The 23,832-nt window shown below is 41.7% G+C and overlaps 2 gene segments (V, D, J or C); both read left to right on the forward strand.

Moving 5' to 3' along the window:
• The window catches only part of LOC148135920 (Ig heavy chain V region-like), a 49,796-nt gene extending 39,209 nt beyond the window's left edge, over window positions 1-10,587 (forward strand). Inside the window, exon 4 of the V gene segment in view lies at window positions 10,449-10,587.
• Window positions 10,588-10,738: 151 nt separating this feature from the next.
• Window positions 10,739-20,727, forward strand: LOC148135921 (Ig heavy chain C region, membrane-bound form-like). The segment is given in 6 exon segments: window positions 10,739-10,754; window positions 13,842-14,146; window positions 16,090-16,398; window positions 16,854-17,183; window positions 20,016-20,143; window positions 20,284-20,727. Coding segments are annotated over 5 exon segments (873 nt in total).
• Window positions 20,728-23,832: the final 3,105 nt, after the last annotated feature.

Here is a 23,832-nt window from a genome sequence, read left to right on the forward strand (position 1 = left end):
TTTGTTGAATTGTGTTGATTGGCTTTTGAAATTGTTTATTTGATTCTGTTGAATTGAATTGTTTGGATTCTGATTATGTTTCATTCAAATCTGTTGTTCTGAGTTGATTGGATTCTGATTTTATTTTCCTTGATTCTGTTGAATTGAGTTGATTGGATCTTATTCAGTTTGTGAAATTGATCAGCGTTTTCATGCTTTCTGTAATCGGTGTTTTCTTTCTGGTGAGGAGATTGACTCTTTGGATTACTTTTCATTACCAATATTTGTGAAGTTCTTTGGTTTTTCATGAATCATTTCTGCATTTGTTAAAATTATATGACACATTTTTCTCTGCTTGATTGAAAACATTACATCCATTTGTAACGGTCTGAAAAACAACTTAAGGCAGAAACCCGGAAGTGTGAGAAATGAAACAAAAACGAGTTTTTAATGCATTGACTTTAAAAAAAACTCAGTTCTAATTGTAAACTAACTGAATTTTGTTTTGAGTAGCCTCATTCAAAATAAAATTTGGGACTAAAATCTGAAACTGCAGAATTGATCAGATTATGTAATTGAAACTAACTTAAAATTATAATGTGGTAATATTTGTCCATTCAGTAATTTTGTTTTGATCATTAAGTGATTAATCAATATATGCCTTCAATCGCTCTACTGTGCGCTGCACAAGATTGTCACGATCAAGAAGTGTGTACAGGTTGGAAATAAATTGAACTGTTGCCAGAAACGTTACAGCTTTAAGTGTTAAGTCCCCTCACAAACAAGGCTGCTGTTATGACTTGCTATTTCTATTCAATTTAATCATTAGTTTGCTGGATTCTGAGCAGCTTTGTTAGACTTCAATTTATTTTTTTTTGTGAGGTTACATCATGTTCTTGGTTCTGTTGAAAATGTTTGCAGAGCTAGTTCTGCTGCAAACACACCGTGTTGTGATCTGGTGATCGATGATCAGTTGAGGAGGGACTGTGCTTGGGTAACATTAAATATGTTATAATTGGGAAACCGTTTCTGGTTTCTACATTGTTTTTGCAATGTTAACATGGTTGGTGACAGTGAACCGCTCCAGGTTCCTCATTCAATGCAATCAGCATGCGAGGTGAAATTTCATAAAGCCTATTATTAAGTGAAAGGCAAATCGCAAAGGTTTTAGAAATGAAGGGAAAACAGATACCTTCGGGCGCCATTTTTACTTAAAAGTAATAATTAAGGATTAATCTAATCCATGCTTTACAATCCAAATTCAGAACTCCACTATCTAGTTCAATCACAAGGTGTGTTTTTTAACAGTTTACAAGTCATAGAGAAATATAAATAGAATTCCAAAAGTCTAATGTTCTAATAGTTCTTGCTCTTGAGCAAAAATGCCATGACTGTGTTATAATTGATCAACACACACCTTTCAATTCCGCTGTACACTACATACATATTTTTCTGGCTGGAAAAGATCATTGGCAAAGACCATTTGGAAATTCTGCTCAATTCTATGAAGAACTGGACAGTTTCACTGCTTTGATCAGTTTCACATGTAACTTGAGTTAATTAATTATGTCCCTGATTAAACTGGATTTACTGGATAAAATAAAACATTAATTGAATTATTTAATCTGCACAGTGCTTTAGGTGTTCCCAATCTGTGCATTTTAAATAAATAGTTACATTTTACAACAAAATATCAACTGAAGAGTCATTCTTTCGGAGCAACTGCTATAATGAATTATGTGACCAAGGCCAAATTTCAAATTAATTAAAATAATCCATTCATGACCTCGCAGGGCAGCATGGTGGCTCAGTGGGTGGCACTGCTGCCTCACAGTGTCAGGGTCCCAAATTCGATCCCACCCTCGGGTGACTGTCTGTGTGGAGTTTGCACATTCTCCCTGTGTCTGCGTGGGTTTCCTTCGGGCACTCTGGTTTCCTACCACAGTCCAAAAGATGTGCAGGTCAGGTGATTGGCTGTGCTAAATTGCACATAGTGTTCAGGGATGTGTAGGTTAGGGTGCATTAGTCAGGGGTAAATATAAATTAGGGGGAATGAGTCTGGCTGGACTACTTATTGTTCAGAGGGTCAGTGTGGAATTGTTGGGCCAAATGGCCTGTTTCTATACTGTAGGAACCCTACTCTTAAAACCATGGGAGTGCTTGCTGCAAACGCAGAGAATTCATTTTACATCGATGTGTTCAGACGGATGCAGTGTTCACAAATTTGCAGAAGACATGAACTAGAGGATAACAGAGCACATGGTTTATTCAGACACTGAAAATAGAGTAATATTTATTTTAATTAATATACTTGACCGATTTATTGCAATGTCGCGATCGGAAGGAATCTGCTCACATTAGTTAAGTGTGACAATCATTTAGATTAGATTTCCTGCAGTATGTATCGGGCCATTTGGCCCAACAAGTCCACACCGACCCTCTGAAAAGTAACCCACCCAGACCCATTCCCCTTCCCTATATTTACCCCTGACTAATGCACCTAACACTATGGACGATACAGCATGACCAGTTCACCTGACATGCACATCTTTGGATTGTGGGAGGAAATCCACACAGACACAGGGGAGATTGTGTAAACTCCACATAGGCAGTCACCCGAGGCTGGAACCGAGCCTGGGTACCTGGATCTGTGAGGCAGCAGTGCCCACATTTACTTAGACATCCGCTAAAGCGGGCAACTCCAGACAGAAGCATGTTTTCAATTCATACCTTTTTAAACATTTTCGTTCATTAAAAGCAGTTAACAAAGAAAATGACCTTGCCCTAATTCCTTCAACAGAAATGCTTTCCACACTGGAATGCAGTATTGACTTTATGCAGTGCATGCAAAATCTCCACAGTTCAAGGAACGTTTTAAGAATATGTAAAAACAATTTAGAGAATAATCCATTTCCTCCGGATCTGTGCTTTAATTGGCGATATTTCCCACCTCAATAATTTTGTTAAATACAATGACTTATTAAGTTTATTAACTCAGTGGTTATTTATGTTCATTGTGAACACATTCTTGTTCACATTAATACTCTGGTTAGTTCCTCTGATGAATGTTCAATTACAGTGAATATATTTGACGTGAGGAGTTGAGCAATCTATCCTCTAGGATTAAGTCTGTTGTGCAGTTTATTTCAGTGCTATGTCTGACTAACTTGTCAATGGTCCTGACCATTTGTAAATTGTCCAGTTCGGATACCTGAATCTCAGACAGTTCAATTTTATCTTGAGCTTCAAAACCACTTTTATCTGCCAGAAATACAATATTCGATTAGGTGCCTCAGAATTGAGAGCCCTGACTAAGTTGTTCCAATCAGAATGAACGTTTCAGGAACAACAGGCAGATAGCAAGAGTTTTGAAATTGGTTGTTGGCAACAAGAGATATTTGATTGAGAGAGGCAGAGGGAAATATGCTGTATATTTTCTTTGTGCCTCAGTTATGCAGGACGTGTTTCGAGGCACAATGTAGAATCAGAATTTTTTTGCATCTTATTATTTGAAAACCTATTATCAGCTTTTAGTGTCACTGGAAACGGTCATATTACACTTCAAAACATTTTAATCTTTTCCAAACTAAGTAGAGCGTCTGGTGCAGCAACATTCACAGGGGAAAGAGGAAGGGAGTTCTAGGTTGGAATCCAGTGACAGTGAATTGATGGCAATGTAATTCCTAGATTTATTCCTCTGTAGTTCCCATAGAGTTTGAACAATTTGGTGCTGCTGTCAAAGCATTCTTCGATAAATGTTGAAATGTTACTTTCATTGTACAAACATTCTGGAGCAATCCCTGGTTGTTGGAAGGTGATAATAACTAACATGGTTTATGTACTGTCAAAACATGTGGGCTGTGTTCTCCGTGATAGTGTCAAGCTCATTGTGTTCAGGTCTGTTGTGATGTTGTAGTAGAGTCCCTGATTCTGTGCCAGGTGGCCTGTGTTCACTTACAACCTGTTAGAGAGGTATGTAACACAATCTCTTATCAGGTTACTTCAGTGCAAGAAAGCAGATTGACATGTCTGGGTGTTTGTTGGAATTCCACTCACAGAGGCCAATGAAATCTATTCAATCGCTGTCCTGACTTGTGTCTCTTAGATATTAAACAGAAGTTTGGTGGTGAGCAGCTTTTTCCAGATCAATATTTATTCACAAGCTTTTGGGCATCGCTAGATGGTGTTAATGGAGTAAGTGCTCAAAGAAATCCCAGCTTTTGACTTGCTGTTCTAACAATATCATTTATAACTAATCCAGAATAGATCATTTTCGCAGCATATTTGATGAGATTATGCTTCGGCTGTTTTACTTTATATTAAACCAGTGCTGGAGCTGAATTTGATTGTTCAGTACGGTGGGAGTTCCGCTGAATCCAACACTTGCTGCAGATGGTGAAAGCTTTTCAGTTGGTCTTCAATTGCTATCTCAGACCATCCAGTATCTCTGCTAAGAATTCTTTTTCCAACAGGAGTCAAGCCAACGTAATCACTGTTTATCTCAACAGGTGTGAGCTCTTGTGCCAAAAACATGAAAACAATTTGGTGAAGGGGGGGGAGGGGGTCTCTGGATGCGAAAGGTTAACCTTGCCTTCTCTCCACAGGAGCTGCTCGACCTGCTGAGTTTCTTCAGAAATTTCTGTCTTTATTTTCGTTTTCTAGCATTTAAAGTTTGTTGTTTCATTGAAAAACGTTGTGTTCGATGAAGCACGTTCTTCAGAGAAAAGATGCATTTGAACAAATTGCGAATGTTCAGAGATATTAAATATCAGAGAATCATTGAATTGGAGCGCCCTGATCTCGAGCTGTAGTTTCACAAGAAACTATGATGAAGTAACAACACACTCCAGAGCGCAGTGGCTGCTGTAATTGGGTGGAAGTTATTTTGATCACTCAGATAGAGAATGTCAATGATCACGTTCCAAATAATCAACAGAATGTTTTTTTGCAGCATGTGTGAAACAATTAATTTGTTGAAATATTTTAATAAAAAGTGTTCACCACCAGTGCTAGCTTAATGAATGACACAATGATAGGAAGGTAGGAGCAAGAGGAGGCCACTCAGCCCCTCGAGCTGTTCCACCACTTACTTAGATCATGGTGCATCTGTGAGCTAAATCCACAGGTCTCCCTTTGGCTAAAACTCTTCAACCCCTTTTATTAACAAGCAAAAACTATCCCAGATTTACTGATTCGACTGCCCGCAACAAAGGGAGACACCATTTCTGAAAGACATTCCTGTGAGTACTGTGACACAATGAGGCTGGAATTAATTGCTCATGAAAGTAAACTTTCAATCTCTGACAATTTCCAATTGAAACATCCCAATCATCATATTTCATTAACTTAACCCTATACTTCCCTGGAATAAAGAAATATAATGTGTGATTGCCTTGCTAAAAATGAGGGAAGCTTCCTTCCCAATACATGATTAAGAAATAGCTCTGTTCATTCAGTGAAAACACAGTCAAATCACACAAAAGGAAACCACGTCATCTTGTGCAGACACACAAGTGCCTCACATAATTTTCAATTCTTCCAGTGGTTGTTTGAATCTCTAGACAGGTGTGGAAGTGTCAGACTTTTTATATCGCCTTGAGAAACCAGTTATCATCAGCCTATTTGAATTGCTGAAGTTTGTGTGGCATTAGCACATTCACACCGCTGTTAGGAAGTGAGTCCCATGGCTGTGATTGAGGAAGAGGAAACGGGCAGCGAAATAGTTGAGAGTCAAGTTGAAGTCTAATTTGGAGGAGAGCTTTCAGGTGAAGCATTTACATGCATGTGCGCCCTTATCCTCAAGGATCACAGCTTTGGAACATGCTGTCAAAGGGACATGTCGGCATGCAATCTGGAAGCTGAAGAAGGCCCCTCGGCCCCTCTAGAATGCTATTCCAATCATGGGATCAACATTAATCATGCTGCTCACCAGTCTTCCCAACACACCAATAACTTTGAACCTGATTGTTTGCTGTTCAGCAAAAGAATGGTGAACCTTTGGAATTCTCCACCACAGAAATTGATTCAGGACAAAACATTAAATGATTTCAATAAGGAGATAGATTCCTTCAATCCTTAAAAAAATGCTCCGGATATATGGAGAAAGGCAAACAGGGTACAATATTGGTTGAAAGCCATGAAAACATTGAATGGGACATGGTTTGTAAGTTTGCACGTAACACCAACATTGGTGTTATAATTGGCAGTGAAAGTTATCCAAACGTACAATGAGATCTTGCTTAGCTGGGCCAATGGGCTGAGGAGTGGCAGATGGAGTGTAATTTAAATGAATACGACGTGTTGCTTTTTGAGAAGTCAAATCAGGTCACAACTTACAGAGTTAATGGTAGGGCACTGGATAGTGATGTTGAACACAGGGCCCTGAGGGTCCAGACTCATAGAGTCTTACAGAGTTCATGGTAAGGCACTGGGTAGTAATATTGAAAACTGAGGACCCTGAGGGTGCAGACTCATAGATTCTTGAAAGCGTTGTCTCAAGTAGCTAGTGTGTTGAAGGTGTTTGGCACATGTACCTTCATTGGTCAGAGCACTGAGTGCAGGAGTTAGGGCTTCATGTTGTAACTGTCCAAAACATTGGAATGAACTGCCAGAGGAAGTGGTAAATGCAGAGATAGGTCCAACATTTAGAAGACATTTGAACAGCTCCAGGAACTGGATAGGTCTGGATGGATATGGGCCAAAGGCAGGCAAGTGGAATTAGTTTAATTTGGGAACTCTTGTCAGCATGGATGAGCTGGACCAAAGGAACTGTTTCTGTGCTGTATGACTTTATGACTCACTGACTTTATGGTGGAGTAGGCTCAAAGTTAGAAGGTGGTGAGCAAGTGAGGGGCTAGATTGGGCATGTGGGAGAGTTTGGGCTGGTAGGCTGTGAGGTGTTGGCTGGCTGCTGGGTAAGCTTGCATGCATTCTGTCTGGCAAGGTGGCATCAAGGTAAATGGTAATGGTCACAGGATAATTTGGTCGAATTGTGCTTGGTAGGTGAGGGGTAGTTTGAGCTGAAATGCGGGAGGTCTGTCTTTGCCAGGCTGGTCTATGGAGATGTGGGCAGGATGCCAGGCTGGTTAGTGTAGAGGTGGGCAGAGTGCCAGGCTGGTTAGTGCAGAGGTGGGCAGTGTGCCAGGCTGGTTAGTGTAGAGGTGGGCAGAGTGCCAGGCTGGTTATTGTAGAGGTGGGCAGAGTGCCAGGCTGGTTAGTGCAGAGGTGGGCAGTGTGCCAGGCTGGTTAGTGTAGAGGTGGGCAGAGTGCCAGGCTGCTTAGTGTAGAGGTGGGCAGAGTGCCAGGCTGGTTAGTGCAGAGGTGGGCAGTGTGCCAGGCTGGTTAGTGTAGAGGTGGGCAGTGTGCCAGGCTGGTTAGTGTAGAGGTGGGCAGTGTGCCGGGCTGGTTAGTGTAGAGGTGGGCAGAGTGCCAGGCTGGTTAGTGTAGAGGTGGGCAGAGTGCCAGGCCGGTTTATAGAGAGGTGGGCAGTGTGCCAGGCTGGTTAGTGTAGAGGTGGGCAGTGCGCCAGGCTGGTTAGTGTCGAGGTGGGTAGAGTGCCGGACTGGTTAGTGTAGAGCTGGGCAGTGTGCCAGGCTGGTTAGTGTCGAGGTGGGCAGTGTGCCGGGCTGGTTAGTGTAGAGGTGGGCAGTGTACCAGGCTGGTTAGTGTAGAGGTGGGCAGAGTGCCAGGCTGGTTAGTGCAGAGGTGGGCAATGTGCCGGGCTGGTTAGTGTAGAGGTGGGCAGAGTGCCAGGCTGATTAGTGTTGAGGTGGGCAGAGTGTCTGGCTGGTTAGTGCAGAGGTGGGCAGTGTGCCGGGCTGGTTAGTGTAGAGGTGGGCAGAGTGCCAGGCTGGTTAGTGTAGAGGTGGGCAGTGTGCCGGGCTGGTTAGTGTAGAGGTGGGCAATGTGCCGGGCTGGTTAGTGTAGAGGTGGGCAGTGTGCCAGGTTGGTTAGTGTTGAGGTGGGCAGTGTGCCAGGATGTTTCGGGGGTGGAAGGTCACTGTAATGAAGTGACAGGGGGACGTGTTGTCAAAATGCAAAGCTCGGAGTCTGGCAAAATGGTGGGTGGTAAATGACAGATGTGAAAGGAGCTGGGATGCAATGTGCACAAGTTGACTTGGGTAAGGTGAGAGGTCAGTGATCATGGACTGAGGTCATGTCTTGGGTAGTGGGCTTTTGTCTGAGGTTGTGAAAATGATGGTGCCAGATCCAGTCAGGGCCAGAATCACCATGGGCCAGGTGCAGGGCGGCAGGAGTGTAAATGAGTGAAAGGGATTGTGATCATATGTCCATCTGGAACATAGAATACAGAACATTACAGTGCAGTACAGGCCCTTCAGCCCTCGATATTGCGCTGACCTGTGGAACCAATCTGAAGCCTATCTATCCTACACGATTCCATTTTCATCCATATGTTTATCCAATGACCTTTTAAATGCCCTTAAAGTTGGCGAGTGTACTATTGTTGCAGGCAGTGCGTTCCATGGCCCTACTACTCTCTGAGTAAAGAAACAACCTCTGACATCTGTCATCTATGTCCTCTCCTGCTAGCCATCACTATTCTAGGAAAAAGACTTTCACTGTCCACCCTCTGTTTATCTTTTATGTCTCAATTAAGTAACCTCTCAACCTTCTTCTCTCAAATAAAAACAGCCTCAAGACCCTCATACTTTCCTCATTAAACCTTCCCACCATACCAAGCAACATCCTGGTAAACCTCCTCTGAACTCTTCCAAAGCTTCCACATTCTCCCTATAATGTGGTGACCAGAACAGTACACAATACTCCCAAGTGCAGCCACACCAGAGTTTTGTACAGCCGCAGCCTAACCTCGTGGTTCTGAAACTCATTCCCTCTATCGATGAAAGCCAACACAAAGTATGCCTTCTTAACAACTCTATCAAACTGGCTGGCAACTTTTAGGGATCTATGTACATGGACACCGAGATCTCTCTGCTCAGCTACACTACCGATATGGATTGCCTTGGATGTGTTTCGTGTGATAGGGGTTGTGTGTTCCGGGCATGAATGGGTGTATAGCAGGGTAGGGTTTGTCAATGTGAGTGGGAATTTAGGTCGAGACAGAATAAGTGCAGTGGTTAGTCTGCGACATGAGGTTTGGTGGTGAACTGTGTGTCAGTTTGATAGTTATTAAAGTTAAAGATTACTTGTTCGTTTCTCAAATCATATTTACGTAAATACTCAGCTGTAACACTCCAAAGTCGCTGAACCTTAATGGTCCTCCAATTTTCAGAGGCCTCCAGAATTCAGATAATTGTAAATGAGATGTTTCAACTTCCAGCCAATTGGCATGAGTTCAGCCGTAACAACCATCCTCCCAGTCCCAGTGCTCAGCTCCTGCCTGTGCTGCTGCTGCAGTGACCTTCCTCCCAGAGAGAACATTCTGCCTTGCATTGATAAGTGAGGAAGGCTCACTGGACCTGATTTCCAAGTATGGGGACGGCAAACACGGGGAGACACAATTTTAAAGTGAGGGGAGATAGGTATAAGACAGATGTCAGAGGTAGTTTCTTTACTCATTGAGTAGTAAGGGTATGGAATGCTTTGCCTGCAACAGTAGTAGATTCGCCAAGTTTAAGTACATTTAAGTCGTCATTGGGCTAACATATGGACGTACATGGGATAGTGTAGGTGGGATGGGCTTCAGATTAGTATGACAGGGCAGCGCAACATCGAGGGCCGAAGGGCCTGTACTGCGCTGTCATGTTCTATGTTCTATGATTCACTCTGACTTCTCTCCGGGGGTACTGCCAGCTGTTGGGTATTTCCAGCAGCACGGCACCTCGTGGAGCAGAAGTTGATTCCGTGGTTTGTGCTGCTGCCTCACAGTGCGAGGGACTCAGGTTCCATTCCAGCCTCGGGTGACTGTCTGTGTGGAGTTGGCACTTTCTCCCCATGTCTGTGTGTGTTTCCTCCCACACTCCAAAGATGTGCAAGTTCTGGGAATTGCAAATGTTGTGTTCAGTGATTGGGAGTTTAGGTGCATTAGTCAGGGTTAACTGTAGCATAATAGGGTAGGGGAATGGGTCTGGATGCGTTACTTTTCAGAGGGTGGGTGTGGAGTTGTTGGGCCAAATGGCCTGTTTGCACACACTGTAGAAATTCGATGAATCTGCATTTCCTTGGTTTGTATTTTGTGAAATGTCTCTGCTCTTCACAGCAATCCAGTGAAAGTGTCAGTTGGTGAGATCTTCAAACAGTTACTGGGGTGGCATCAGGATGTTCTTCTTCCGAAATTATATGGCAATGGTCAAGGTCGAGGGCATGTTTCTAAAGAGGCAACCAATGATCATGATCAGCAACTGATAGGAAACAAAAATAAACCCCAGTTATGCTGTCGACTTCAGCGGGAGCGTACTGGCAAACGTTTACAGCTGAGGATACATTTGAGTAACTGAGAAGGTCAAATTAACAGAAACTAACATGCTCAATTGGTCATTCTGTTGTAGAGACACCGTCTCCCCCCACGCTTTATGGCCTGGTCTCCTCCTGTCAGGAGCACAACACCGGTTCTGTGATCTTTGGTTGTTTGGCGATGGACTATTCCCCTGACGTCACCAAGGTAACCTGGAAGAAAGGTGGGGAGCTAATCACGACTGGATTGAAGACTTACCCATCAGTGAGAAACAAGAAGGGAACCTATACCCTGAGCAGCCAGTTAACCCTGCCCGGGTCAGCGGTGGATTGCCCCAGCAAAATCTCCTGTGAGGTTCAACACAGCGGGACACACAAGAGAAAAGTAATGCCATGTCCAGGTCAGTGTTGTGGGAACTGAGATAAACAGATCATCTGTGATTAACATGAAGAAGGTTTTCACAGAATCACCTTATATAGCACAGGAAATAGGCCCTTTGATCCATCCAAGTCACATCTATCAATAACAGCCACCTAACTATTCCAGTCTCATGTGCCAGCACACGATCCATTGCCTTGTGTGACTTGCCCTTGCAAGGATACTTCCTACTTATAATGAGGGGCTCAGTCTCTCCATGACTTGTAGGTGCTGAGCTCCAGGCTAACACCACCCTCTGTTTGATTTTGTTTTCCCATGAGATCCACTTGGAACCTCTTGGCCTTACCTTCACCTTGTGCCCCTGAGGCATTGATCTCTCCATCAAGGGGAAAGGTTTCATCCAGTTTACCCTGTCTATGCCTAAAATAATTCTAGATATCATGATAATCTTCTCCCTAATTCTCCTCTGCTCCAAGGAAAACCCCTGTCTATCTAAACTAGTTTCTTAACTAAAACCCTCCAACCCAGGCAAGACCCTGGCAATTCTCATGAATACTGCCTTCAGTGTAATCACATTCCTTCGATAACATGCACACAACGCTTCCGTATGGCCTAACCAGTGTTTTATTAAGTTCCAGTATCATCTCACCACCCTTCATTGTCAATGTCTAGGCTAATAAAAGCAAATATCCTCCCACTTTCTTAGCCTCTTTATCCAGACGACACAGTACTATAGGGGATCGGTGGGTACATGCACCAAAGATCCTCAGGCCTTTCCATGGTTCCACCATTCAAAACGTCATACCTCACAGATTCTTCTGCCGAATTACATCACCTTACATTTATTCAGAATAATTTCCATTTGCAACTTTTCTCTTCACATACAACCAACTCTTTCATATCCTCCTGCAATCTAAAGCCATTGTGCTCATGACTTACCAACATGACAGTTTTCATTTCATCTGTGAATTCCCTGGTTAATCCTCCTAAATTTGAGTCTCCATCATTGGTATGTAAGAGAAATAGCAAGGAAATCAACACCAATCCCTACAGAACACCAGGAGACATAGATTTCCTGTCACGCAGACACCCGATGACTATTATCGCCAGCTCCCATCACTCAGCCAGTTCTAGATCCAATCTGCCAAATTAACTCGGATCCCATTGGCTCTGATTATTGCTATCATCTGGACATCGAGTTATCTCTATGAAAACTACTATCAAATTGTTACACATGACTTCCTCTCAATAAAATCGTGCTGAAAATTGTTGATTTATCTTGCAAATGAAGACTAATTTCACTTCTCAATAGTTTCCTTACCACTGAGACTAGCTTGACAGATCTGTGTTTTCATTATTTGTCCTTTCCTTCGTCCTGCATAACAGTGCAACGTTGGCTGATCTGCACTCACTCGGCACAACTGCTGTGGCCAGACAGGAATTCTAAATTATTGTCAGCGACCCAACTATTTCATCCTTTGCATTGCTCAACCGCTTGGTATATTTTTCATCTGCCCGGGAAATACAACCACTTTTCATTCAGCAAGACAACACAGAACATCACGTCATGTGTCCTAATTTCTGAAAGTCCATCACAACACCCCTCCATGATTTCTGTCCCCACATTGTCACTCTTACTAGTGAACACTGACACAACACATTCGTTTTGACCACAAACTAATCCTCCGGCTCCACTCCAATAATAACACTTAATGGGCAATACTGTTTCCCGAATAATTCTTTTATTATGAATGAGTCTGTAACTTTTAAAAATATTTTCCTTTATTTTGACTGCTATTATTTTCTCATGGTCTCTTTTGCTCTTCTAATTCCTTTGTCTTTCAAACTCCCCCTTGCACGTTCTGTACTCCATATTAGTTTCTATTGTTTTGAGATTTCAGTATAGACCGGAAGCCTCCCTTGTTTCTCTTTATCTCCCCCTCCATGCCCTTTGGTGTCCAGAGCCCGCTGCATTCTTGGTCCCACGCAGTGGCTTCCTGGGAAATGCCCTCCCTGTGATTTTCCTATCACTTTCTTAAATGTGTCACACTGCTCTAACTCAGATTTACCAATAAGTGTCAGCTTCCAGTCCACTCTGGTCAAGTCATTACCTGATCTTACTAAAACTGTCCTTCCCCTTTTCAGAACTTTGGGCCAATTTCTATTCCTTTGCAGTACAATCTGAAATCCAACTGATTTACGATCACTGTCTGCAAAGTGCTCCACCATTGGTGTTTTACCCACTGGGTCGACTTCATTCCCTAAAGTTAAGTTCAGGTTCACCCCTCTCTTGCAAGGTCTGGATTAAAATTCTCTGTATTAAACACATACTTTGTTCAAATATTCTCCTGGAGGCATTTTCAGAATTGTGCTCCCTCTAAATCTTTGATAAAATGAATATCCAAGCCTATGCTGAGGAAGTTAAAAACCTCTTTTCTCATTCCCCTATTTAATTTACATGTCTCTGAAATTTGCCCATGTATTTGCACTTGGTATTTTGGACCAATAGTAAGGTCTATCGTGCTCTCCCAATAGTTATGTTTGCTGTGTTTTGGTTTTGAAGTACTGTCCATTTGCCTTTGTTCAAGGAGGTATCCATGATTTCATTTCTCTTTACAGCCTAAAATACTCTTGTCAGAATTGCAACAGAAACAACATTCTGTACCGCATACCCCCACCCCCATCATTTTCTATCTTTCCCTGTCTTGCCTGAAGGCACTAAATCCTGGAATATTGAATAGCCACTCCTGCCCGGCTCTCAATATGTCTCAGTGATAGCAACGGCATCATTTCTTCATTTATGCCAGTAATTCGTCTGCCTTGTTCATCAGACTCTGTCATTAAAACGAATACCATCCAACGTTGCTATCTCCCTTCTGATGTTACTGGCCTATAGTTTCTGTGCCTCCTTGACTCCCTTGCTGTGTCCTCTAAGTTTAGCCTTTCACATTGCCCTGATCTTTCTGTGTGGATCCCAGCTTCTCCAGCACTCTGCACAATTATGATTCTTGTATACATTAACCACAAGAAACCTTGATATATGAGAACTGATTGTATTTGTTATGAAATTCGTCGGATAATGTATGCGATGTGTTTCCTAAAGGTACAGGTCCTCTCCGACCAACCCTTCTCCTAACTGTGAGCTCCAGTGAAGACATCGCAAGCAGCAAGTTTGCAACCGTCGTCTGTTCAATCATCGAGTTCCGTCCGAAGTCAATCTCCGTGAGTTGGTTGAAAAATGGCCACCCTTGGATTCTGGCTTCTTCACGTCTCCCGTGTGTGAGGCGAACGGGAACTTCTCGGTGACGAGTCGGCTGATGGTCCCTTATGGTGAATGGTTCAACAGCGCAGTCTATACCTGCCAGGTCACTCGTGGAGAGAACACTCAAAGTAAAAACATCACCGCACTCCAGGGTAAGAGACACAGACTGAGAGAGCTACAAATCATTCTGAACTCTGATGTGAATCAAACACACTAATTTATCAGGCGGAGTAAACAGCACAGTACAGCTTCTCGTTTCCCAACATGCCACGTATCTCATTTCAGTTTGAGTGTTACATTAGCATTGCTCATAATTCAACCTTTAGGCAAGTCAGAAAAGCATGTTTCCTCTCTATTGAAGATAGATATATAGACAGTGAGCTTTGTTAAATAGTTTGTTGCCTGACCATGCTGGGAGAGACATTCAGAGTGCTGAATGCTTGCCTGGTAGCTGCTTCAAGGATAAGTTTGGGTTGGAGGGGGATATTGGAGAGATATCTGATTGAAACATAGAAAATACTGAGAGACTGAGGTCGAGTGAATGTGGAATAGATGCTTTGACTGGTAGGCGAGACTAGGACCCAAGGGCACAGTCTCAGGGTCAAAGGGGCACCGTTTAGAACTGAGATGGGGAGGGTTTCTTCAGCCAGAAGGTGATGAGTCTGTGGAACATGTTGCTGCAGAGGGCTGTGGAGGCCAGGCCATTGTGTGTACTCAAGCCAGAGATAGATCGGCTCTTGTTTAGTACGGGGAGAAGGCAGGAGAATGGCTTTAGCCTGAAATGTCGATTTTCCTGCTCGTCGGATTCTGCCTGACCTGCTGTGCTTTTCCAGCATCATTCTGATCTAAACTCTGGATTGGCTGAACAGCCTTATTCTGATGCTCTATCAAACTGACATGGTTAACATATGCAGTGACCCTTACTTGAAAATAAATCAAAATGCGTTCAATGCTTCATTCCCTGCTCAGGAATGACCTGTTGGTTGGACATTGTACGACATCGATTTTTATCTGGTACTGAGCTCTTTAACTTCATTTATGGGATCAGACCACAGACCAAGTGGCTATCACATTTGATAAACTGGGATAAACGTGATCTCACTGAGCTTCTTTAAGATGCTCTCTGTAATTAGTGGATGAGGCAGGAGAGTAAATTCTGGTGGGAATGCTCCAATAGGGATGAATGAACTCGGAACTCGAGACAGGCTGATTTAGCCTGGTTTGGGGTGGCGATGTTTACACAGTGAGTAGTGGATGTCTATAAAATTAGTGACATTTCCATCGCGTTTGTAGATTAATTTAAGACTCTTTTGTTTGTTTTTTTCCTCCCCTGCTCTATGAAGAAATTAAAAAGTGCAGATTGGTAAATAAAGTGAAAGGACAGACCAGTTATGAACTAACTGAATGGAGGGAAAGACTTAAGGAGATGGGTGTCCTTCTCGATATCCAATGCTGTACTCAATGTCTTGTTTTCAGATCTATTCCAAACACAGCCCACGAGGAACAATAACATAACTTAGAGAATGACATCACACCAATAACGCAAAGTATTTTTAATCATGTTAAATATAATGAACAGAATACCCATGGCTGTTCACTGCTCCTGTAACACTTTAGAACTCTGCAAAGCGAATAATTATTATTTATTATAATCTGTCCAAAATTTGGGATGTGATTTGGCAGTCAGTGTGACCAGCAGCACTTGCACCTAAAGGTTATGAACATGGAAATGAACTCATTATATTCAGATTACTCTTGTCACAAGTATCAATGGATGGTCTTAAGTGAGAGACAAACTCAGAAAGAAAGATAATTCCATGGGTTACATGATGGTATCTTCGATGATTTTACTTTTTTCACAGGTTTCACTTGTTACAAAGCCAGTGTTCTTTAGGAATAATTACACAGGGTATGTTATAGGTAATCACAAATGTTTCACAGATCAAATACATCAACAATAGTAAGCATCGTTTCAGCAATAGTTGGAGTTGCCATTTTGAAGGTGGTGTCTTCACCCTGTGAAGGAGTAATCTGAAGATTGGCTGTTTGTATCAGAAAGGGGCATTTTTCATTGACTTTGATTTTTGTTTCATAGAAGATACCGAGTGCCACCCTAACACCGTGAAAATCCTCCCACCGCCAGTAGAACAAGTCTTACTGGAGGCGACGGTGACGGTAACCTGCGTTGTGTCCAATCTTCCTTCTGGAGTCAATGTGACCTGGAGACAAGAAAAGAAGCCTCTGAAATCAGAGTTTGCTGAGCAGGCTGGACAGAATCCCGACAGTGTGATCAGCAAATTAGACATTTCTACTGAAGCCTGGCTGAGTGGCGTTACTTTTGAATGTGTGGTGTACCATCAGAATCTACCGACTCCGCTGAGAGACTCCATCCACAAGGAGAAAGGTGAGCGGTGAGATTAAAGCACAAAGGATCCCATGTGTAATCCAGATCCAGTTACATCAATGGCAGGCTTTGATTGGAAATGAACCAACACCGTTGGGAGCATTAATGATGCATCTGAAGGCAGGATAGCTAAGTAGCTGATTAAGGAAAAGATGGACCAAAGGATATTGTATTCTGATTAAGTCAGATATAGTGGGAAGAAACCTGGGTTGTGACGTCATCATCAGCAATGACAAATTGCCAGAATGTCCTCGTTGTGGGATGGAAACATGGAGGCAACTTTCACATTAAACTTTCCTTTTTTTACTGAACAGAATGTGTAACATACTGCTCCTTTACAAAAAAAAAGTGAATAAATCTCAAATTAAACATGGCGTATTTTAATATTTAGTGAAATTGTGATATTGGTTCAGGATTTTTTTGGTTGATTTATATTTGTCTCAAATATTCTGCAGTGATTAATCCGCTGGAGCCGTCAGTGTCGGTCCTCCTGCCACCAACAGAAGAAATCTCCGCTCAGAGGTTTCTCTCCCTCACCTGTTTAGTGAGAGGTTTCTCCCCCCGAGAGATCTTCGTCAAATGGACAAGCAATGACAAGCCGGTGAATCCCAGTAACTACAAGAACACTGAGGTGATGGCGGAGAGCGACAACACCTCCTTCTTCATCTGCAGCCTGTTATCCATTACAGTGGAGGAGTGGACCAGCGGTGCTTCTTACTCCTGTGTGGTGGGACATGAAGCGATTCCATTGAAGATCATCAACAGAACAGTCGATAAATCCAGCGGTAAACCGAGTTTTGTAAACATTTCACTTGCACTGATGGACACTGTTAATTCATGTCAATAAAAATCTCAAAGTTGCATTTATTAATTTAACAGAAGTAATGAAGTTTTTTTTTTCCTCCAGTTGTGAGTTAAATACTGAATTAGTTGTTTCTCACTCTGACTTACATTCCATCTGTGTAGTTAAAGTGGATTATTAGCAGGTCTAGGATGAGTGTCTTGTGCAGTTAATGTTCTCTGCTCAGATACACCCTGGGTCAGTGACAGAGTAAAGCTCACTCATTGCAGGATTCCACCAAGTACCTTATTCATCCTAAATCCCTCTGTGACAAAATCTGACAATGTCCATTTTATGTCAAGGGTAGGGCACGAGTTTTGAACTTGGTGTTTTTGATTCCCCCGATTGGACATTCTTACAAAATTCATGCCAGTTTTAAACTGCCAAATTACACCAATTGGAAATGTAAATTTAAGACACTTTAAAATTAAATTTGATTGGAACATACCAATCGTAAAGAGTGCCGAACAGTTTGAATGCAACCTTTGTTTCTGGGGAACCGCCAGGGATCTTGCGCCAGCGCATGAGTTGACAGAATGTATCTTCACTTTCACACCAACAAGAATCAACAGATAAGTTGTTGTGGAGCAGAGGGGAGGGGAACGATGAATGGTCTGTCCTCTTGCTCCCTGTGCAGAGTTTTCATGGTGGATGTCCTCTGTAATGTAACCCAGTTACTAACAGGAACAGTCAGCTTCTTGCTTACTGTCCAAAGGTTTAACATTTCCATGCAAAACAATACCTTTGAAGCATGTTAGACACACTTGGCTCTGTTAACAAATGATTAACATTGATTCCCATAATCCAAAACTGATGTTTGCATCGTCCCAGTTTGAATTCCATAGTTTTGTCTCAGTTTTCTGGAGCACATGGGATCAATTCTGGTATTTGAATACCTGATATCATTTTGTTTCACATACAGAACACAAGTAGACATTTTCTAATAAACATATTCAGAAATGTTATCTCTGGGGTAGTGGGGATTTGAACTCACGCCTTTTCTCTCAGAGACAGAAATTCTATCACTGCAACAGAAGAGTTGCTCATAAAACGCTTATCTCTGCACGACGATGGGAAATGTTTCCTGCAACACCAAGGTCAAATCTAATTATGGGCAATGCATTAAAATTAGAACAATAAATTAGAATAATAAAGATTGCAGTCTGGTATAAGAACAGATACAGAGAGATGATCGCAAATACACACGTAATGTCACATATACGGGCTCTCACCTAAAGACACATATTTATGTGCACACTCAAATGTGCATATAGATAAGACGTCACACACACATACTCGCACAGAGCCACACATGCAAGTGGTACTTGAACACCCACCTAAGCTCATACAAAAACTCACATACACCGAAAGAAAATCATTTGCACAAATGAACAGGAGTACTCACACATAACCATGAGAAACATCGACACATGGTAACACACAAATGGGCATGAATACATATACATTCATACAGCACAATGCGTACAGTCATACACACATGAACACACAGATACAAATTCCGAAAAATGTCCTCCCACATGTCAACTCACACAGGCACGTAAGTGCACAGAGATAAACATTAATATCATTATTTTCCCATTTTCAGAATCACAAACATACGATGTCAGAGGCAGCTTAATTAGTTATTTTTTAAACCACATTGATCAGCATGTATACAATATCACACGCAGACACAAATTCAGAGTCTCACATGCAGACACACAAGTGCATAGATGAACAAATAGAGGAGTGTTTATTCAATAAGGATAATGGGCACACGCATCAGCAAGCATCCACAAACAATAGCACAAACAAGCTGATCAGTAGATAGTTTGGGAAAGATTGCCACACAAGCAATCATCATCATATAAATACAAACATCCATCAAAACATAACATTGCATGCTAACATTTATTAAGCATAAACATGAAAATAACCCAGTGTAGGTAGGATCTGAAACAGACACATAAGCACACGTTTTAGATAGCACTAATGAAAAGTGAACACTCACAAAGACATTACAAGATAAGCATAGGCAGCAACGAAGTGCCATATTAGCATGATGATGCTTACACACTGGGAAAAGACCAAAATTTAGGTGCACAAACACATGAGCACACCAGTAGTAAAGGAACAGAAATATGTTTATTCATGCACAGACTCCAACATGGGCTGGAGTGAAGTAAGAGACTCTTATAACCACATACACAAACATTAAAGGGAAAACAAACACACCAAGCAGTAGATCAAATAAATTAAGGGACACACGTACTAAAACTTATTCCTAAATATACAGATCCTACAAACTAAAATGTGAAGCAATGTCCTGACTGTGATGTCACTTATATTCATGATTTGCCAAGCAATTGGTCACCAATATAAAAGATGAGAATCACATTTGAACTTTTATTCAGTGATGGCTACAATTTTCAACTAAAGTGCTGTCACAGCCTATATTTATAATACAATGATATAATTAAAATCATCATTCGTAATAAGCATTCCTTAAATAATAATATCCTTAAATAATAGATGAAAAGAAAAATAATTTAAAACGTTCTGACATGGACAATGAAGAAAGAACATGTGCAGTTGGTATTTGTAATTTCTTGCTGAGTCAATAATGCACTAATAGATACAGATAAGAGTCACACTTGAGAAATACCTGACTGCTTTATGAAGATGTGATGGTCTCCAATTACATGACTTGGATGCAGATAGATTGATCTGGATCAATACACAATCTAAATGCGTTCTCTCGGCTTTATATTCATAGATTCAATAGATCACACTTGGATTGAAGACTATGAGGATGATAACAGCAACATCTGGACAACTGCTTCCACGTTCATCACCTTGTTCTTCCTGAGTATTTTCTACAGCGCTGCCGTCAGTCTGGAGAATGTGAGAATAATCACATCTTTCTCATGCCAAGCAGCCCAATATGTTTTGTGAAATCTCTAAGTGTGCCATTGAATAAACATTAAATCTGAAAGTCCCTGAGCATAAATATCTGCGTCATTGCTTTCTCTCTCTTTTTCCAGATTAAGTGAATGAGTTGTGGACCCCTTTGATTTTCCTGATCTGCTTATCAAGGTCTCTGAATTCCCAATCTGTCCTGTTGCTGACTCTAACAGTGAGATGACTTCAGTTTATCAGCCTGTAACTGAGACAATTATTTTCCTTTTTACTTTGATATCTTTGAGATGGTTGTGGTTGGAAGAATTTGTAGCTTCCCAGTTGTTTGAAGCCCATTTGTTTTGTTTTTATTTGTTCCTTACTCAGAATGGTTGCCTACCCTTTCTGATGAGCCTTTGTATTCCCTTTCTTGTGACTGTTACTGATGTACAGAAAATTTCCAGCTCACAGCGCATGTGTTCTCGTCTCAATGTGGCATCCAGCCATTATATTCACTTCTGTTAGCTTTTACATCAATCTTTTGGAGAAAGATGTTTTATGAAATAGTTAATAAATCTCGAATGAATATGCACTAACCTTGAGTTTGCTTAATTCTTTCTTCAAGGCCAGTCAGTAATAATACATTTTCCCACATTCTACTCCTTTCCCAGCCAAATACTTTCACTTGTTCTGTTTGGTTGTGTTTCATCCAGTCATTTAGTTTAATGCTGCGCTACCATGCAGCCCACTAATGTAAATACATCTTTCACACGATATGCCTGATGGAACACTCCAGAGGCAGAATGATTAGAGAACATTTCCGCTTATGCACCAAGGGTCACGGCCTCGGGTCAACTCATGATAATTTTATAGGCTCCACCAGAAGCGGAAAAAAGGCAGACAACGGAGTTTGAAAGTTTACTCTGCACTGTCTAACCTAAAAGTACTCCCAATGTCAGGGCAGCCTGGGTTAGTAATGCAGAAATCGCCACCTAAAGCGCCCGACGAAACATTCATCAGCCAAAAATGTCAACGTTCTGTTAGGTATTCAGACAACAACACTTGCACAATCCAAGGGCGGATTCTCAGAACTGGAGTTTTTCTCACACATAAATCTCATGGACCACAATTCCTGGGATCTACTTGACACACCACACCTGTCAGATCCCAGGGAATGAGACTGAGATCCATCTGATACAGACATATTACTGAACAGCAAACCTCAAAAATAATAAATCAGAGGTGGCTGTGATCAGGCAAGGCACAGCTCATGAGTACTTGAAATATTAGGCCATTGAGATCCATATAACGCAAGACGGAATTGAGAACCAATCATAGCAACTGTTCACAGAGTCTGGAAACTATCAGCAGAGGAGAACATTCTCAATTTCTCAGAGTTGGTGAGGTGTATCATCCCGGGAATAGTGTTGTGAATCAGTCACGCACCCAATCTCATAAATTTGCATTTCTTTTCAAAAACTTGGCACCTGAAGCTAGATGCAACATTCCAGGTGAGACAAGAGACTGTTTTATTTCAGTTTAACACAATTGCTTTGTGTTTGTTCTCTACAGCGTAGGGTGATGAAGCTGGGTTTATTTGCTCTTCTGTCCATGTGTCATGGTACATTTCCTGATTTGTGCACATACACGCGGATGAACCTCTGCTCCTTCACCCCTTTGGGTTTACACCCTTACTATTGTATGTTCCCCTGAGTTCATCACAAAACAAAGAAGCAGGTCACACCTCCCTGAGACTGAGATCTATCTGACACACCGATATTAATGAATAACAATCCTCAACAATTATAAATCACAGGTTGATTTCGATCAGGGAAGGCAGAGATTAGAAGTTCTGGAAACCCTGCTGCTGTCCATGTCCTTTCCCACAACCCCTCTGTCACGCTTTGAAGCTCTTAGCTGTTCTTCCAATATCCTAACATTTTATTTTAAATTGCTATTAATATTTTTCTGTAATTTAGCATTATAGACCAAAGCACAGGTTGAACCAACAAGGACTCCAAACACTGAACTCTGAGAACGTACATAATAAGGCAATCTACATTCTGAAACGGCAAACACCCGTTAACAAATGGTTAACAAGTACAAAACAGCGGCCGAGATTAACTTGAACTCATCAAAATAAAAGGAAAGTACTCTGGAGGTATAGCGGTGTAGGCAAACCTGGGCAGACAGAATGGAGTTCGTTCTTTTAAAATTCTTGTTTCTATCCAGAATTTTCCTTCCACACAATGTAACCTTTTATTTCCCATCACCCAAGTCACCCATTGTATCTTTATTTTCAGCTACTAACCATCACCAGTAAGTTGAATAATTTATGTTCAAAGCCCCTTCCATCATCAAAGGTACGGCAGAAGTAGGAAGAGCTAGAAGGAGATTGGAATCAATTTTTCTTGTGGTGAAACATTACTACTGTTCTAACACAAGGTATTTCTGAGGGATGGTCGAGTGAAGCTATGTGGATGGAACTCAGGAATAAGAAAAGCATGATTTCTTTGATGCGATTGTAATAGTCCCCCCTCAGAGTGAAATTGAGTAGCAAATATGTCGAAAGATCTTATTTATATGTAAGAATAATAGGATTGTAGTAATAGCAAATTTTAACCTTCCAAACATAAAGTGGGACAGCCATGGTCTTAAGAGCTTGGATGGTGAGGAATTTGGTAAGTGCTAAAGTCAATTTTCTTCATTAATATGCAGATGTAACTATCACAGAAGGAGCAAACCTGACCTACTCTTCTGATATAAGGCAGGGCAAGTGACTGAATGGTTAGTAGGGGAGCTTTTTGGGGCCGGGGTCATAATTCGATTAGTTGTAAAATATTTATGGAAAGGATTGGCATTATATATAAGTTAAAGTTCTTAATTGGACGAGGGCAAATTTTGATAGTATGAGACAAAAATTTTCAAGGGTTGATTGGAGTAGACTGTTTGCAGCTCAAGGGACGGCCGGCAAGAGTGAAGCTTTCAGAAGTGAGATAACGAGAGTTCGGAGGCATGATGTTCCGTTAGTGTGAAGATAAGGCTGGTAAGATGAGGGAACACTGGAGGAATAAAGGTATTGAGGCTCTGGTTCAGATTAAGAATGAATCGTATATTCGATATAGAGAAATGGGATCAAGTGAATCCCGAAGAGTACAAGAGGTGCAGGGACATTGTAAAGAGGGAAATGAGGAGGGCAAGAAAGGAAAATGACATAATGTTAAAGATAATCCAAAGAGATTCGACTCGTACATTAAGAGCAAAGGGGGAGATCTTACAGTCATAGAGATGTACAACTTGGAAACAGATCTTTCAGTCTCACTCGCCCATGCTGACCAGATATCCTAAACTAATCTAGTCCCATTTGCTGGTACTGGGCCCATATCCCTCTGAACCCTCCTATTCGTCTACACACTCAGATTCCTTTTAAATGTTGAAATTGCACCAGCCTCCACTGCTTCCTGTGACAGTTCATTCCATACACACTATCCTCTGCATGAAAAAGTTACTCCTTAGGTACTTTCAACTTTTTCCCCTCTCACTCTAAACCTATACTCACGAGTATAGGTTTAGACGAGACTCCACCCACCCCAGGGAAAAATACCTTGTCTATTCACTGTATCCGTGCCTCTGATGATTTTATAAACCCTTATAAAGTCACCCTCAGCCTCCAACGCTCCAGGGAAATCAGCCCC

The sequence above is a fragment of the Chiloscyllium plagiosum genome, unplaced genomic scaffold, assembly GCF_037043375.1.
Source record: "Chiloscyllium plagiosum isolate Xiang-an unplaced genomic scaffold, Cpla_swu_hap1 HiC_scaffold_48, whole genome shotgun sequence".
NCBI classification, from domain to species: Eukaryota; Metazoa; Chordata; class Chondrichthyes; order Orectolobiformes; family Hemiscylliidae; genus Chiloscyllium; species Chiloscyllium plagiosum.